Source organism: Anopheles funestus, chromosome 2RL, assembly GCF_943734845.2.
Source record: "Anopheles funestus chromosome 2RL, idAnoFuneDA-416_04, whole genome shotgun sequence".
Taxonomy (NCBI): domain Eukaryota; kingdom Metazoa; phylum Arthropoda; class Insecta; order Diptera; family Culicidae; genus Anopheles; species Anopheles funestus.
In genome coordinates, this window is record NC_064598.1 from 92,686,355 (window position 1) to 92,702,994 (window position 16,640).

Below are 16,640 nucleotides of genomic sequence, written 5' to 3' on the forward strand. Positions count from 1 at the left end.
TTCCTCGAATAACTTCTGGCACAGACATCTGAGAGCATGGCCGTCCAAGAAGAAAATGTAGCCATTGGTGCCATCTATCGACCACAGGTTAAAGATTGGCGATCCGTTGGATACCGACCGAGTTATAGGCAAAAGTTGGTGCAAAAATGAGGAAAATTTTACATTTTCTCAAACAGGGTAAGGAACTTGGTTCCTCGAATAACTTCTGGCACAGACATCTGAGGGCATGGCCGTCCAAGAAGAAAATGTAGCCATTGGTGCCATCTATCGACCACAGGTTAAAGATTGGCGATCCGTTGGATACCGACCGAGTTATAGGCAAAATTTGGTGCAAAAATAAGGAAAATTTTACATTTTCTCAAACAGGGTAAGGAACTTGGTTCCCCGAATAACTTCTGGCACAGACATCTGCGGGCATGGCTGTCCAAGAAGAAAATATAGCCAAGAGTGCCATCTATTGACCACAGATTAAAGATTGGAGATCTGTTGGATACCGACCGAGTTATAGGCAAAATTTGGTGCAAAAATGAGAAAATTTTTACATTTTCTCAAACAGGGTAAGGAACTTGGTTCACCAAATAGCTTCTGGCACAGACATCTGAGGGCATGCCTGTCCAAGAAGAAAATGTAGCCATTGGTGCCATCTATCGACCACAGGTTAAAGATTGGTGATCCGTTGGATACCGACCGAGTTATAGGCAAAATTTGGTGCAAAAATGAGAAAATTTTTACATTTTCTCAAACAGGGTAAGGAACTTGGTTCCCCGAATAACTTCTGGCACAGACATCTGAGGGCATGGCTGTCCAAGAAGAAAATGTAGCCATTGGTGCCATCTATCGACCACAGGTTAAAGATTGGTGATCCGTTGGATACCGACCGAGTTATAGGCAAAAGTTGGTGCAAAAATGAGGAAAATTTTACATTTTCTCAAACAGGGTAAGGAACTTGGTTCCTCGAATAACTTCTGGCACAGACATCTGAGGGCATGGCCGTCCAAGAAGAAAATGTAGCCATTGGTGCCATCTATCGACCACAGGTTAAAGATTGGCGATCCGTTGGATACCGACCGAGTTATAGGCAAAAGTTGGTGCAAAAATGAGGAAAATTTTCATTTTTTTTTTATTTTTTTGATTTTTTTATTATTTTTCACTCTTTTTTTTATTTCAAGCATTATTTGAGTGAAAAGAAACTCATTGCAACCTATTGGCATTAAAATAAAACAATTTAAATTTTTTTGCAAAATTTCCCAAAAAAATCGTAAGGGGTAAGCCTTATGAAATTTTCGAGTTGAAATTTTTTAAAAAAATTTTTCTGATTTTTTATTCTTTTTTGTGTTTAAAGCATTATTTGAGTGAAAAGAAACTTATTGCAACAAATTCCCATCAAAATATATCACATTTAAAATTTTTGCTACATTGCTGAAAAATGAGGAAAATTTTACATTTTCTCAAACAGGGTAAGGAACTTGGTTCCTCGAATAACTTCTGGCACAGACATCTGAGGGCATGGCTGTCCAAGAAGAAAATGTAGCCATTGGTGCCATCTATCGACCACAGGTTACAGATTGGCGATCCGTTGGATACCGACCGAGTTATAGGCAAAAGTTGGTGCAAAAATGAGGAAAATTTTACATTTTCTCAAACAGGGTAAGGAACTTGGTTCCTCGAATAACTTCTGGCACAGACATCTGAGGGCATGGCAGTCCAAGAAGAAAATGTAGCCATTGGTGCCATCTATCGACCACAGGTTAAAGATGGGCGATCCGTTGGATACCGACCGAGTTATAGGCAAAAGTTGGTGCAAAAATGAGGAAAATTTTACATTTTCTCAAACAGGGTAAGGAACTTGGTTCCTCGAATAACTTCTGGCACAGACATCTGAGGGCATGGCCGTCCAAGAAGAAAATGTAGCCATTGGTGCCATCTATCGACCACAGGTTAAAGATTGGCGATCCGTTGGATACCGACCGAGTTATAGGCAAAAGTTGGTGCAAAAATGAGGAAAATTTTCATTTTTTTTGGATTTTTTTGATTTTTTTATTATTTTTCACTCTTTTTTTTATTTCAAGCATTATTTGAGTGAAAAGAAACTCATTGCAACCTATTGGCATTAAAATAAAACAATTTAATTTTTTTTGCAAAATTTCCCAAAAAAATCGTAAGGGGTAAGCCTTATGAAATTTTCGAGTTGAAAATTTTTTTAAAATTTTTTTCTGATTTTTTATTCTTTTTTGTGTTTAAAGCATTATTTGAGTGAAAAGAAACTTATTGCAACAAATTCCCATCAAAATATATCACATTTAAAATTTTTGCTACATTGCTGAAAAATGAGGAAAATTTTACATTTTCTCAAACAGGGTAAGGAACTTGGTTCCTCGAATAACTTCTGGCACAGACATCTGAGGGCATGGCTGTCCAAGAAGAAAATGTAGCCATTGGTGCCATCTATCGACCATAAGTTAAAGATTGGCGATCCGTTGGATACCGACCGAGTTATAGGCAAAATTTGGTGCAAAAATAAGGAAAATTTTACATTTTCTCGAACAGGGTAAGGAACTTGGTTCCCCGAATAACTTCTGGCACAGACATCTGCGGGCATGGCTGTCCAAGAAGAAAATATAGCCAAGAGTGCCATCTATTGACCACAGATTAAAGATTGGAGATCTGTTGGATACCGACCGAGTTATAGGCAAAATTTGGTGCAAAAATGAGAAAATTTTTACATTTTCTCAAACAGGGTAAGGAACTTGGTTCCCCGAATAACTTCTGGCACAGACATCTGAGGGCATGCCTGTCCAAGAAGAAAATGTAGCCATTGGTGCCATCTATCGACCACAGGTTAAAGATTGGTGATCCGTTGGATACCGACCGAGTTATAGGCAAAATTTGGTGCAAAAATGAGAAAATTTTTACATTTTCTCAAACAGGGTAAGGAACTTGGTTCCCCGAATAACTTCTGGCACAGACATCTGAGGGCATGCCTGTCCAAGAAGAAAATGTAGCCATTGGTGCCATCTATCGACCACAGGTTAAAGATTGGCGATCCGTTGGATACCGACCGAGTTATAGGCAAAAGTTGGTGCAAAAATGAGGAAAATTTTACATTTTCTCAAACAGGGTAAGGAACTTGGTTCCTCGAATAACTTCTGGCACAGACATCTGAGGGCATGGCTGTCCAAGAAGAAAATGTAGCCATTGGTGCCATCTATCGACCACAGGTTACAGATTGGCGATCCGTTGGATACCGACCGAGTTATAGGCAAAAGTTGGTGCAAAAATGAGGAAAATTTTACATTTTCTCAAACAGGGTAAGGAACTTGGTTCCTCGAATAACTTCTGGCACAGACATCTGAGGGCATGGCAGTCCAAGAAGAAAATGTAGCCATTGGTGCCATCTATCGACCACAGGTTAAAGATGGGCGATCCGTTGGATACCGACCGAGTTATAGGCAAAAGTTGGTGCAAAAATGAGGAAAATTTTACATTTTCTCAAACAGGGTAAGGAACTTGGTTCCTCGAATAACTTCTGGCACAGACATCTGAGGGCATGGCCGTCCAAGAAGAAAATGTAGCCATTGGTGCCATCTATCGACCACAGGTTAAAGATTGGCGATCCGTTGGATACCGACCGAGTTATAGGCAAAAGTTGGTGCAAAAATGAGGAAAATTTTCATTTTTTTTGGATTTTTTTGATTTTTTTATTATTTTTCACTCTTTTTTTTATTTCAAGCATTATTTGAGTGAAAAGAAACTCATTGCAACCTATTGGCATTAAAATAAAACAATTTAATTTTTTTTGCAAAATTTCCCAAAAAAATCGTAAGGGGTAAGCCTTATGAAATTTTCGAGTTGAAAATTTTTTTAAAATTTTTTTCTGATTTTTTATTCTTTTTTGTGTTTAAAGCATTATTTGAGTGAAAAGAAACTTATTGCAACAAATTCCCATCAAAATATATCACATTTAAAATTTTTGCTACATTGCTGAAAAATGAGGAAAATTTTACATTTTCTCAAACAGGGTAAGGAACTTGGTTCCTCGAATAACTTCTGGCACAGACATCTGAGGGCATGGCTGTCCAAGAAGAAAATGTAGCCATTGGTGCCATCTATCGACCATAAGTTAAAGATTGGCGATCCGTTGGATACCGACCGAGTTATAGGCAAAATTTGGTGCAAAAATAAGGAAAATTTTACATTTTCTCGAACAGGGTAAGGAACTTGGTTCCCCGAATAACTTCTGGCACAGACATCTGCGGGCATGGCTGTCCAAGAAGAAAATATAGCCAAGAGTGCCATCTATTGACCACAGATTAAAGATTGGAGATCTGTTGGATACCGACCGAGTTATAGGCAAAATTTGGTGCAAAAATGAGAAAATTTTTACATTTTCTCAAACAGGGTAAGGAACTTGGTTCCCCGAATAACTTCTGGCACAGACATCTGAGGGCATGCCTGTCCAAGAAGAAAATGTAGCCATTGGTGCCATCTATCGACCACAGGTTAAAGATTGGTGATCCGTTGGATACCGACCGAGTTATAGGCAAAATTTGGTGCAAAAATGAGAAAATTTTTACATTTTCTCAAACAGGGTAAGGAACTTGGTTCCCCGAATAACTTCTGGCACAGACATCTGAGGGCATGCCTGTCCAAGAAGAAAATGTAGCCATTGGTGCCATCTATCGACCACAGGTTAAAGATTGGCGATCCGTTGGATACCGACCGAGTTATAGGCAAAAGTTGGTGCAAAAATGAGGAAAATTTTCATTTTTTTTGGATTTTTTTGATTTTTTTATTATTTTTCACTCTTTTTTTTATTTCAAGCATTATTTGAGTGAAAAGAAACTCATTGCAACCTATTGGCATTAAAATAAAACAATTTAAATTTTTTTGCAAAATTTCCCAAAAAAATCGTAAGGGGTAAGCCTTATGAAATTTTCGAGTTGAAATTTTTTTAAAAATTTTTTCTGATTTTTTATTCTTTTTTGTGTTTAAAGCATTATTTGAGTGAAAAGAAACTTATTGCAACAAATTCCCATCAAAATATATCACATTTAAAATTTTTGCTACATTGCTGAAAAATGAGGAAAATTTTACATTTTCTCAAACAGGGTAAGGAACTTGGTTCCTCCAATAACTTCTGGCACAGACATCTGAGGGCATGGCTGTCCAAGAAGAAAATGTAGCCATTGGTGCCATCTATCGACCACAGGTTAAAGATTGGCGATCCGTTGGATACCGACCGAGTTATAGGCAAAAGTTGGTGCAAAAATGAGGAAAATTTTACATTTTCTCAAACAGGGTAAGGAACTTGGTTCCTCGAATAACTTCTGGCACAGACATCTGAGGGCATGGCCGTCCAAGAAGAAAATGTAGCCATTGGTGCCATCTATCGACCACAGGTTAAAGATTGGCGATCCGTTGGATACCGACCGAGTTATAGGCAAAAGTTGGTGCAAAAATGAGGAAAATTTTCATTTTTTTTTGGATTTTTTTGATTTTTTTATTATTTTTCACTCTTTTTTTTATTTCAAGCATTATTTGAGTGAAAAGAAACTCATTGCAACCTATTGGCATTAAAATAAAACAATTTAATTTTTTTTGCAAAATTTCCCAAAAAAATCGTAAGGGGTAAGCCTTATGAAATTTTCGAGTTGAAAATTTTTTTAAAATTTTTTTCTGATTTTTTATTCTTTTTTGTGTTTAAAGCATTATTTGAGTGAAAAGAAACTTATTGCAACAAATTCCCATCAAAATATATCACATTTAAAATTTTTGCTACATTGCTGAAAAATGAGGAAAATTTTACATTTTCTCAAACAGGGTAAGGAACTTGGTTCCTCGAATAACTTCTGGCACAGACATCTGAGGGCATGGCTGTCCAAGAAGAAAATGTAGCCATTGGTGCCATCTATCGACCATAAGTTAAAGATTGGCGATCCGTTGGATACCGACCGAGCTATAGGCAAAATTTGGTGCAAAAATATGGAAAATTTTACATTTTCTCAAACAGGGTAAGGAACTTGGTTCCCCGAATAACTTCTGGCACAGACATCTGCGGGCATGGCTGTCCAAGAAGAAAATATAGCCAAGAGTGCCATCTATTGACCACAGATTAAAGATTGGAGATCTGTTGGATACCGACCGAGTTATAGGCAAAATTTGGTGCAAAAATGAGAAAATTTTTACATTTTCTCAAACAGGGTAAGGAACTTGGTTCCCCGAATAACTTCTGGCACAGACATCTGAGGGCATGCCTGTCCAAGAAGAAAATGTAGCCATTGGTGCCATCTATCGACCACAGGTTAAAGATTGGTGATCCGTTGGATACCGATCGAGTTATAGGCAAACCTTTCTGCAAAAATGAGCCTTGTGAAATTTTCAAATTTTTAGATTTTTTTTTTGATTATTTTTTATTCTTTTTTTATTTAAAGCATTTTTTGAGGAAAAAGAAACTTATTTCAACAAATTCGCATTAAAATAAATCTATTTAAAAAATTTTGCTCAATTTCCCAAAAAAAGCCCCTTAGGAAATTTTCAAATTTATAGAATTGTTTTTTTGGGAAAAGTCCACGAAATGAGATTGTTTTTCGAATTAACAACCATTCTTCTGTTTTAAAAATAGACATTCACAATAATTATATACAATACGTACGTACTTTAAAAAATAATAAGGCAATCGGTTTTTTTAAACTTTGCAATATTTAATGACACTCAACCGATCTAATTTTTGAATTTGTATTAGCAAAAAAATTCTGAATTGCGTTCGCAAACGCGACAATTGCTAGTGACCAGTTTAGTGACGGGGTTACATGAGAGTTATTACAAAAGTTCATCAATCCAATTGATTAGTCTACGGCTGAGAAACATTCATTAAGACATTGGTATTTAAAATAGCAGCCAACGGAACAGTAGAGACATCGCATTGGAAGAAAAAATTGAAAGTGCAAGTGAATCGATTGCATTGAAACACGTGAGCTTTGCGTTTGACTTTCTTGCGCTATTGCTTGCGTTGAATTGCGCTTTCACGATTCGGGGTGGGGGGGAGAAAACCAACGTGAAAATACAACGTACCTCAGCGGGATTGCAATAGGTAGAAAAAAAACCAGTGAAACCAGTGGGTGGGAAATCACGAATGCGGCCAAAGCTCGCCAGCGTCACTAGCAAGCTTGGAACCGAACTCGAATAGTACTCGGAACGGTGGACACGCTTTTGGCATGCCGGGTTTGCTGTTGTCCTTCAGGCAGGTGGGAACCTTCTCGGCCTACTCGGGACTCTCAGGACACGTTCCCAGTACTACCCAGACCGAGGGCATCGAAATTTGTTAGTAAAAGAATCAACCGTTCGAACGGGAACGCAGCAATTTAGGAGGAACCGGCCAATAGGGCTGCATACGATCGACCAGGCGCTACAGAGCTGATGCGGTATGAACATGCTCGGTAGGAGGTTCGTTTGCAGTGGGGCAATGTTCAAGCACCCTTACATGACTCGTGCAATTGTCATTTTACTCAACGGTTTGTGGTTTAAAGGTTGACAATTGTGTTGAGTTCTAAAAAAGCATTACAAAAGTGATAATTATACTTTTGTTGTTTCATTGTAAGCTAGCCAAAAATATTTCACCCCATTTGGAAATCTTTAAACGCAGTCATAGCTTCTTTATACCTTAAAATAGCGCCTTCGATTACAATACTATGCATCCCCCACATTGGAAAACATTCACCCCGCGTAAAGTTCAACGACCCCAAACCAGGCCGGGTGTGTTGTGCCGCCGAGGGCGAGATTTCTCAGCTGGTCCCAACGCCGACGACAAACTTTTGTTATTATAAACGAGGGTCAGGTACGGGCCGCAATATTATACCAGGCTGGCAGGACTGGTGCCCATGCCGAGACGGGTATCGGTTAGATCGCACTCCCTACTTCATCCCCACTCCACACCCTTTGCGTGGACAGTCTGTGATCGAGACGAGCCCCCAGAAAGAAGCGCACTTTGGAGCTGCTGATGATTGGTTCAGTGTACATAGGGAGGCACGGAGCGAACCACAGTAGGGTGCTGATTTTACCGTGATGTGGAAGATGTTTGTTCAGTTTAAATATCAAGCATATTTTTGGGGGAGTGTAGCAATAATTTAAAGAGGTTAAAAAACAGAAGAAAAAAGTCTTAATACTACGTGTATGTTACGTTCCATCCTTGAATTACTATCGCTTGTACGAATTGTACAAGGTGTAGGCAAAATATGAACTGCTCTGTATGTACCCAGCAATTAGATTTTAATCAAATGCAGCTCGTAACACCCCAGTGAGTAAGAAAGAGACCGCAGATCAGTGTTTTTTGCTGCTGGAAAGAAACAAGGCGTCATGGTTGGGTTTTCATCTATTGCCGGAATGAAACACATGGGTGGAAGATGTGAGCATGAGGTGAAGTACAAACGCGCATAAATGTACTAGCCACCATGAGAGGTAGTCAGCGCGGTGCTGCGTGGTCTCCTGTACTCCTGGTCGATGTAACGTTTTGTTGACGGTACAGCTATAAATCACACGCGAATATGAATGTGCTAATATGACCAGAAGCTGCTATAAGGGTCGCTATGTTACGTTCGAGAGCGCGGTAAAAAAAATAACGAATCTATAATCGAACCAAAAAAACATACAAAGCTACACGCGTACGAAACATGTTTTTCTATTCCCAGTAGCACGTGGTTGCGAACAAACAAACAAACCGCTGATAGCCACAATCGCAGGGCTACTACGATTGCAATCGGTGTGCACTACACACGTTTGTTGTCGCGAAGCGTCACTAAATCGTCGAAAGAAGAGAGAAAAGTGTCCCCAAAGATAACAGGCGTCTAGGGCCGGTGGAGCACGACTCGAGTGACAATCCGGACGACAAAAATTGTTAAGTGAAAGCGAACCTCCCCTTTCTCTCCCCCGCTGCTCCCATTCAGCCCGTGCCCTACATCTTTGTAGGCACACGAACATCTCCAACGAACAGTGTTGAAAAGCGCTTTTGCGCTGCTGCTCTTTCACGTGGGGGTTGACATCGTTTGGGGATGCCGCCTTGGCGCAATTGTTGGGCTGTGCGTCATGTGGCCCCAAAAGCAACACAACACTCTTTCTTCATCTTTTAACCAGCATCGCATCAGCATCAGCACCGAAAACCGTGACGTGAACGTGCGCCATGTAGTCGACGAAAAAGAGGTTTCATTTTTTAATCCATCCATCGCTACCCAGCGCTCATATTTGTGGCCAATGTGAGGAAGATTCCCCATCGGTGTCGTTGGGGAAAACGGTTTACTACTACAGCAACCCCTCCGGTTTTTTGTTTTGCTCCGTACTCGGGTGGGTTTACGATTAGAACGAATCGAAGCAAGCGGTGTGTAGCAGCCACAGATCTCCCCTCCCCAAGATAGGTTGGTTTTTTGTTGGGAAGGAAAAACGATGGCGTGATTCTTAGTGCTTTTCCCCGTTTTCGCGAGTAAAGCGCGGCTTGTGTAATTGTTAAATAGTAAGCGCCGTTACGACCAGGGTCGCATCGTTGCCGGAGGTGAACGCGTTTGTTTCGATTGTGTACGCGTCGCTATGCTCCCACTAGTGGAGGGGTGAGTTGGTGCAATGTTGGGTTGTTGTAAAAGCGAGTGGGGTGAAATATTTTGCGCATACTGGAATTAAATATTTTTTTCAAAAACGACAGAAAGTTAACTGAAATGAAAGGTGCATCACAGGAGGGGAACAATGCTTCTTCAAAAAAATTTTTGAAACGCTCCAATTCAATTCGTAAGCAACGTTTCGTGCAACCCAATCGTTATGTTCCACCTCCAACTGGTGTGTTGGGGTTGTTGAACCAATCGAATTCCTCACCACAGCGCAGATAGAAATGTTCATCGACAACGAAACATGCGCTCTTTCTACACCTTCATGCAATTACAGATGGTACTGGCCCGGTACACTTGCAGCAGAGATTTGGATCTGTTTAATGCAGATTTCGTTATAAAGTTTGCGTTCCAACTGTTGGCATTAATATTGCTTTTTGCCTAATATAATTCTTTACACAGTTTCTTCCTCCTCTAGCTGTGCTATACATTCGCGTAATATATTTTTGCTAAAATAGATAAATTTATTGTAACTAAGTAACAAGAAAAACTCGAATAGTGAGGAACCCAAACAATCGTCTCAACAACAACAATAGTTCCAACCGTGTTGTGAGATGGATTATTCCCCTCTTGCTTTCCTTCTCCATCTCATCAGCCACTCCCATTGAGCGAGTTTTTCCGTCCTCTGTTTTCAACGTCCACAGCAATGGCCGTACCGTACATAGAAGGTAACGGAACATTGGGGGATGGTTTTCTATTCCACCATCCCCCCCAAGCACCAAAGAGTTTTTCCATCCGGTGTGAGATCTTTCGATTCGTGTGTGAACGTGTTGGCAGCCTCCTGTAAACATAGCAACCTGGGAAAAGTTTTATCTCATTCACTGGACCGAGATGCTGGTTCTCACGCATCCAATGCAACATTTCCACAGCATCTCCATGCGTTACGGTATCGCAGAAAAATCTTGTTCTATTATCATCGTTTCACAATTACTATTGCTACTACACTACCATCACGCAACAGTTCCACCAACACACACACACAAACTCCGAAAAGACGCGGTGAAAACATGGATCGATTGGGGATGGGGAGGTTATTCGTTCTTCGCGCGCGCATTCCCTTCCCCATCGTTACCCCTTTTTCGGGGTTGGTTTTTTGTTCCACCAGTGGGGCAAACATTAAGGGGAGCGCACAACCGATACCGCAGTGGGGTCGTTTTCTATTCGTTTCTATCTTTCATACTCACCTTCTTGCTAAATCCATTGCCAGGCACTCATGCAAACGAGCGGGCCGTGTAGTTTGCTTAGAAGGTGATTAGAAAAGCGCGCGCACACTGGCCCTCTGCTTCGTGGATGGTGTATGGCTTCGTTCCACGTTGGTAGATGTTGGGCAAATGTGCGCGTGTTCGTGCAGCGCAGTAGGGGGGTTTTTCTTTACCGTCTATCGATCGGTTTTGCATCGGAGTGTCTCCTTCAGCGATAGAAAACACAGCGCCTAGACGCTGCCAACCCATACACACGCACAAGAGAGTGACGCAATGTGGTGGATTCAAGCGTTAGCACGGTTATGTTGATGATGCGCACTAAGCGGTATACCTCCACAGGAACCTTCGACGCTAGTTGCTGCATTAGAAGGTCGGATCGTCCGAACGTGTGATGGTCGTCGGATTGCTCGACTCCGGCAAGCGGATTTGGTCTTTATAGCAGCCGCTTAGAGCGACGGGATGTACCATCGCGGGGGGGGGCGATTAGTCGGATATTGGACGGATTTGTCTCGTACGCTTCCCGGCTTTTTGTGTGCCGAATAACGGGCTGCTAACGAGTGACAGCCGAGCGGCTAAGGGAACTAACACGCCCGGATAACCGAAGCCGGTTTCAACTGAACTTAATCGGAATCTACCCGGCTGACAGACATTTGCAGTAGGCGCACAGCTGCTGGGTTAGAAATGATTGTCACGCCTTCTCCTAGAGCAGGGCCAATAATTCTTCTTTCTTGGATGCTTCATATTATGGACGCGCTTGCTTTGGTCACAGGTCTAGTGAGGAATAAATAATGTTCAGTTTTGAGCATCAAAAGTACGCAATGTTTCATTCTATCAAATATGAAATGCTTTGAAATTTAAAAAATGTTATTAAACTATTTTAATTTGGCAAGTTTTAGAAATTAAACTCCATTTGTTATGTTTGTAAATTGTCAAATAATCAGAATCACTTAACCGATCGACCATTTCGATTATATTTCGTAGCGAGTTTCAAAGCGAAATTGATATTTATTATTATTATCTTATCTTTCGGTAAAATTGCAAGAAATTATCAAAGATAATTAATGGATAAAATTTTCTGAATTTTGCTATATTTTCCTCTGTAACACTTTTTTATTTTTTACTTTCCACCTACAGTTCCCCCTAAAACGCACGGTGAACAGTTCATGCAAGCTTATTTATCGTTCCCGTTGGTTCAATAGTTCGCATCTTTCCCTTTCGTAATCCGTAATGTGCCTTACATGATGGTTTTTCCGACAGCAGGACAACAACAACAACAATAAAAGAAATTGAGAGAGAGAGTTAGTAACACCGTACCACCAGGGCCGCAGGAGCGATGCTGGCAAGCCCTGCGTATATCGCAGCATGTGTTGAGATCTCCTCTAATCGGTGTTGCCCCCTTTTTTTTCGTTGCTATGGGTTACCGCCGTGCGTCCTGCTTGTAACACGCAACGAAAAGCACACCAGCAGCGTCGATTCACTAACACACGCACACCACCGTACAATCGGTCGGGTGCGACGATTTCATCTCCGCATCTATGCTTGCACTGGTCGTGCACGTGGTCGGGTGGTTTTGTTTTTCATCCACAGGGTGGTACGTTGTTTTATGCTGGAAGGTAGGAAAATTGCATCCAATACACACGCTTATTTTCATCATAAAATTATTATTTTTAGAAAATCAAAAACTTATAACAAGTTAATAAAATTTATTGGTAACGTTTGTTCTTTTCTAAAAATGTTTATTAGGTAAGGGAATAGATTTTGCTACATTTTTTTAGTTTGATTGCAACATTTAGCTACAAACACTGTGCTACCGTGCGCAGCAGTGTGAATCTATCTTCCTGGAACTCATCCTGGTCGATTGACCACATCATTGCCCCACCGAGACCTTCGCTGTTGATATATTCACACTTCAGCCGAATACTTTGCGGGTCATCGTAGCTAACCCATTGATCGCCCGATACCGCGTACGGCACACACTGTTCACTGTCCCATATGCGCCCGGAACTAAACGCGTCCTTCACTTCGTAGTATGCGAGGGTTCCGGCCTCTCCTGTGAATGGTCCCTTACGTCCAGCACCTGTTGCGACTACCCGAGTTCCGCAGCTACCGCTATTGCGCAGTGTAAACGTACGCCCATAGGCAGCTAATCCGACGATCAGCTTCGAACGTGGGGCACCGCCACTTACCCAGTAGCTAACACTTTCCTTCACGTTCAGCTTTTTCTGGTAGTCCGATTCTACCCGTCCCCAAGATAGTGGCGCATTGTGGCCCGTATAGCTGTCCCACGAACCATTATAATCGTACGTCATAAGAAGGATGTAGTCCACGTGGCGGGCGATACCGGCCACGTCATACTCTCGATTCACACCGACGGAAGTGGTTAGGATCAGTCTACCGTGCATCTTGGACGCTAGTGCGGCCAGCAGCTGTACAAAGTTGCCCCGATCGGATGCAGTCGCAGGAAACTCCCAATCGATGTCGACACCATTGAAACCATAGGTATCGCAAAAGTTGACCACATTTCGGGCAAAAGTTTCCCTTAGTTGTGGTCTAGCGGCCACAGTGGAAAACGCATAACCACCATTATTCGCACCACCGACGGATATGAGCGTCTTCAGGCCCGAATTTCGATCGCGCAAACTGTTGAAACGATGCATCGCATCTCCGTCTTCATCCGTACACTCAATTGATCCGCTATGGTCCACTTGGGCAAACGCGTAAAGAGCATGGGTGCAGAGTTGTGGATTAATGTCATCCACATCGCATCTACCCTTGCCATTCCGAAAACGTGCCCACGAACCGTAAAAACCAAAGATGGGTTCTGGGGAAGAAATTTTTCGTAAAAACACCACGTGAACAAACGATAATGGACAGGGGAGATGGTATTTCGTATCACAGTTTCCAAGAAAATGCTTGATTGCGATGACTCACTGTTTCGCATGGTAGCACGTAGTTTAGTAAACGAACAAAGTTGACGTTAAAAAGTACACTACCGAACACCTGAGTTCTTCAGGTGAGACTGTGCCTCAAGACGAGGGGGTGCTGTATATATACGTGCTACGGTTTTGTAAATTTTGTATGAAATAAAATTTATTATCATAAAAGATAATGATAAGACTTTTGTGATGTCATTGTTAAAGATAGAGATCATACTAGCAAAGTGAGTGAAAAACTGACGAAAACACCGGCCAAACCCGTGCAAAAACAAGGATCCTCTGATTGTATATGAGTAGGCTGACAGTGGTTGTGGCGATCTCAAATTCTTGCTCTTGCTCCAGTGGTAAGTGCTCCAGCGCGAGGCTCATAAGGAACTATCGTTGAGCTCTTTTGTTGCGAGTTCATCTTGGACAGAATTACGGTGTTATTTAGCTTTTATCCAATCCCAGCCCAGTCAGGTGCCAGGGTCGATGACCACGTTTTGTTCAAAACCCTTTTCCTTCGAAGTTAGCTAGTTGTTGCGCGTAATTATTTGCCTTCGCGATAAGGTCTTCTAGCTGTGTTATGAGTACGCCAACTGCATCGTTTTTGGGTAGTGTCCCCAATAGATGCTAGCTGACGACTTTGGCTAGTTCTTGCTGGCATGCTCTTCTATCTATTCTATTAATTTTTTCCTCGGCGGACTTTCTGCGGAGGAAATCTGCTTATGGTTTGCAAGCATCAACTCACATTTCGGACATGTGAATTCTTCTAGAGTTTAATTTCAGACACTCCTTGTCACAGCGAGATGTAACAGCTTATCAGTTTTCCGAACATTATATTTTGTTAGTTCATAGCCAACAGTTTTCCATTAGGGTTGGCTTTATATTTGTGTTCCATGATTCACCGTTCGATATGTTGTTATCCGCCTTTCTGTCCTCGTTGCGAGAAGTTGATGCGTTTCACTATAACTCGCCTTTTTTTGGGGGTGTTACTTATCACACGCTGGGCATTCTTTGGAATGACCAGCATGATTTTTATTCACCTTCCAAGAAATACTTCTTCTCTGGAGCCACCAAAAATTAGCTTAACACGTTGACCTCACCCATTTCGTGGGTGATACAAACAATTCCCGGGGGGCCACATCACCCAACTTTTGGGTGATGATAAAAGCGCACAACGTACCGGGTACGAAAGACACTAATACCATGCAGAGCTTGTGAAAGGCGCTAAAGTAACGGATCGTTTCTGAGAAAATAACGATAATGACATAAAATGAGAAGTTTCTTCCCGAACACAATAGGTTTGTCTTCCTTAGAACCATATTGCTGTAAATTTGCGATGCGCTGCGCACCAACACATACGAGTGAGCCGCGGGCGGTTCGCGTGGCCTCACGAAAAATTTCGCTCAAAATTGCTTGGCAGTCAACGTGTTAATCCGAATCTTGGAGAGATTTGTAATTAATCTGCTAAGATATGAACGTAACCTTTTCAAAGATTTCGGTTGCTACATTTCAGGAGAAATGGATTTGTAGCGGAATAGATAAAAGAAAGGGGGATGTGATGTAGCGGAATAGATCCGCATGTATAAACTGACGTGGCAAGTACGAGGAAACTGCCGAAGTAGGAAATAAAATTCACTAGTTCTTTACGAGCCAACACGGTCGGACGTATACCTTATCGCAAAAGTGCAACATCCGAACCAAAGTGAAAGATTCCCCAAAGATTACATTTTCTGAACATTGATAAGCACAATGATAATTAATAATATCATGTGTTTTAACCACCTATTCCACGGAATACAAAAGAAACACGTACATCGGTCAGTTATTCGAATACAGTTTATTGGGGGGGGTTTGAAACACATTTCTATAACAAAACACCAAAAACACAAATGTACATACTAAAAAACACACACACACGCGCGCAAAACTTTACTTGTATTGCATCTTCGCTAGAGAAACTACTTACTTCCCAAAAATAGGACGTCGTTTAACTATGGGCTATTGGTAATAATATCACTACTGATAAGCAGCTATTTCCGGTCAGATCTTAACATAATAGCGTAATGGTACCATTGTCACCACCGACGAGCATCATCCGGTTGAGTGGCAACAGGGCAAAACTCGTCAACACTCCGCGGAATGTTTCGGAGCGGAGTTTGGTGTACGAGTAGGGTGAGTCCGGCTCGATTGCACTGTACACGCCGATCCGGTTTGTCGGTGTGCCTACGATCAATTCCGGTCCATTGTTTACCATGCAGTGGGCCGGTTCGGGACGATTTCTGTAACGAATTCGTAAGCGAGTTATGAAGTAAAACTTGGGATGTTATCTATTCTTTTCGTTCTTGTTCAGGTACATCGGTTAGCCTTACCTCATATGGAACTGCAGATGTCCCGTGTTGGGACTCCACACACCTATCATCTGGTCAAGGCTTGAACTGACAAGCTGACCATCGTTCGGTGCTAATAATTGTAGCAGATCGTTATCGTTCGTCCGCCAAGACGATATGATACCACCCGTTCGCGCATCCAGCACGCCAATGTGGCCGGAGGTAAGTCCAACCGCCACCCAATTTGCGCTTGGTGCGACGGCGATCGTGCGGACTGTGCCGGCGGGCGTTAATGCTACCTTCCACTCGTGACAGTAACTGAAGGTGCGTGCATCAATCAGCTTGACGGTGCTGTCAGCCGTTCCAGCCAACACAAGACAGTTGGGCGAGGGAAAGGTCTTTACCACCGAAACTGGCGAATGTTTCGGCACGTCTAGTTGACCAATTTGGGCACCCACGAATGGATCCCACAGATGTACACCGGAATCACACGAAATCGTTAACCTGTGGGGTGAAAAAAGGGAAAACCGGCACTGATCAGTATCT

General features: G+C 41.9%; 2 protein-coding genes across 2 annotated transcripts in view; both read right to left on the bottom strand.

Annotated features, from left to right (window-relative positions):
* Positions 1 to 12,561: 12,561 nt before the first annotated feature.
* Positions 12,562 to 13,894, bottom strand: LOC125761564 (acidic mammalian chitinase-like). The gene is made up of 2 exons (XM_049422793.1): positions 13,778 to 13,894; positions 12,562 to 13,667 (listed from the first exon to the last, which is right to left on the bottom strand). The coding sequence occupies exons 1-2, from the start codon at positions 13,785 to 13,787 to the stop codon at positions 12,640 to 12,642; spliced, it is 1,038 nt and encodes a 345-aa protein (XP_049278750.1). The 5' UTR covers positions 13,788 to 13,894; the 3' UTR covers positions 12,562 to 12,639.
* Positions 13,895 to 15,585: 1,691 nt separating this feature from the next.
* The window catches only part of LOC125761547 (WD repeat-containing protein 81), a 91,395-nt gene continuing 90,340 nt past the window's right edge, over positions 15,586 to 16,640 (bottom strand). The window contains exons 4-5 of the mRNA XM_049422763.1: positions 16,137 to 16,598; positions 15,586 to 16,046 (exon numbers count right to left, since the gene is read on the bottom strand). Of these exons, the coding sequence (XP_049278720.1) occupies positions 15,815 to 16,046; positions 16,137 to 16,598 (694 nt within the window). The 3' untranslated portion in view covers positions 15,586 to 15,814. The remainder of the gene's footprint in view (positions 16,047 to 16,136; positions 16,599 to 16,640) is intronic.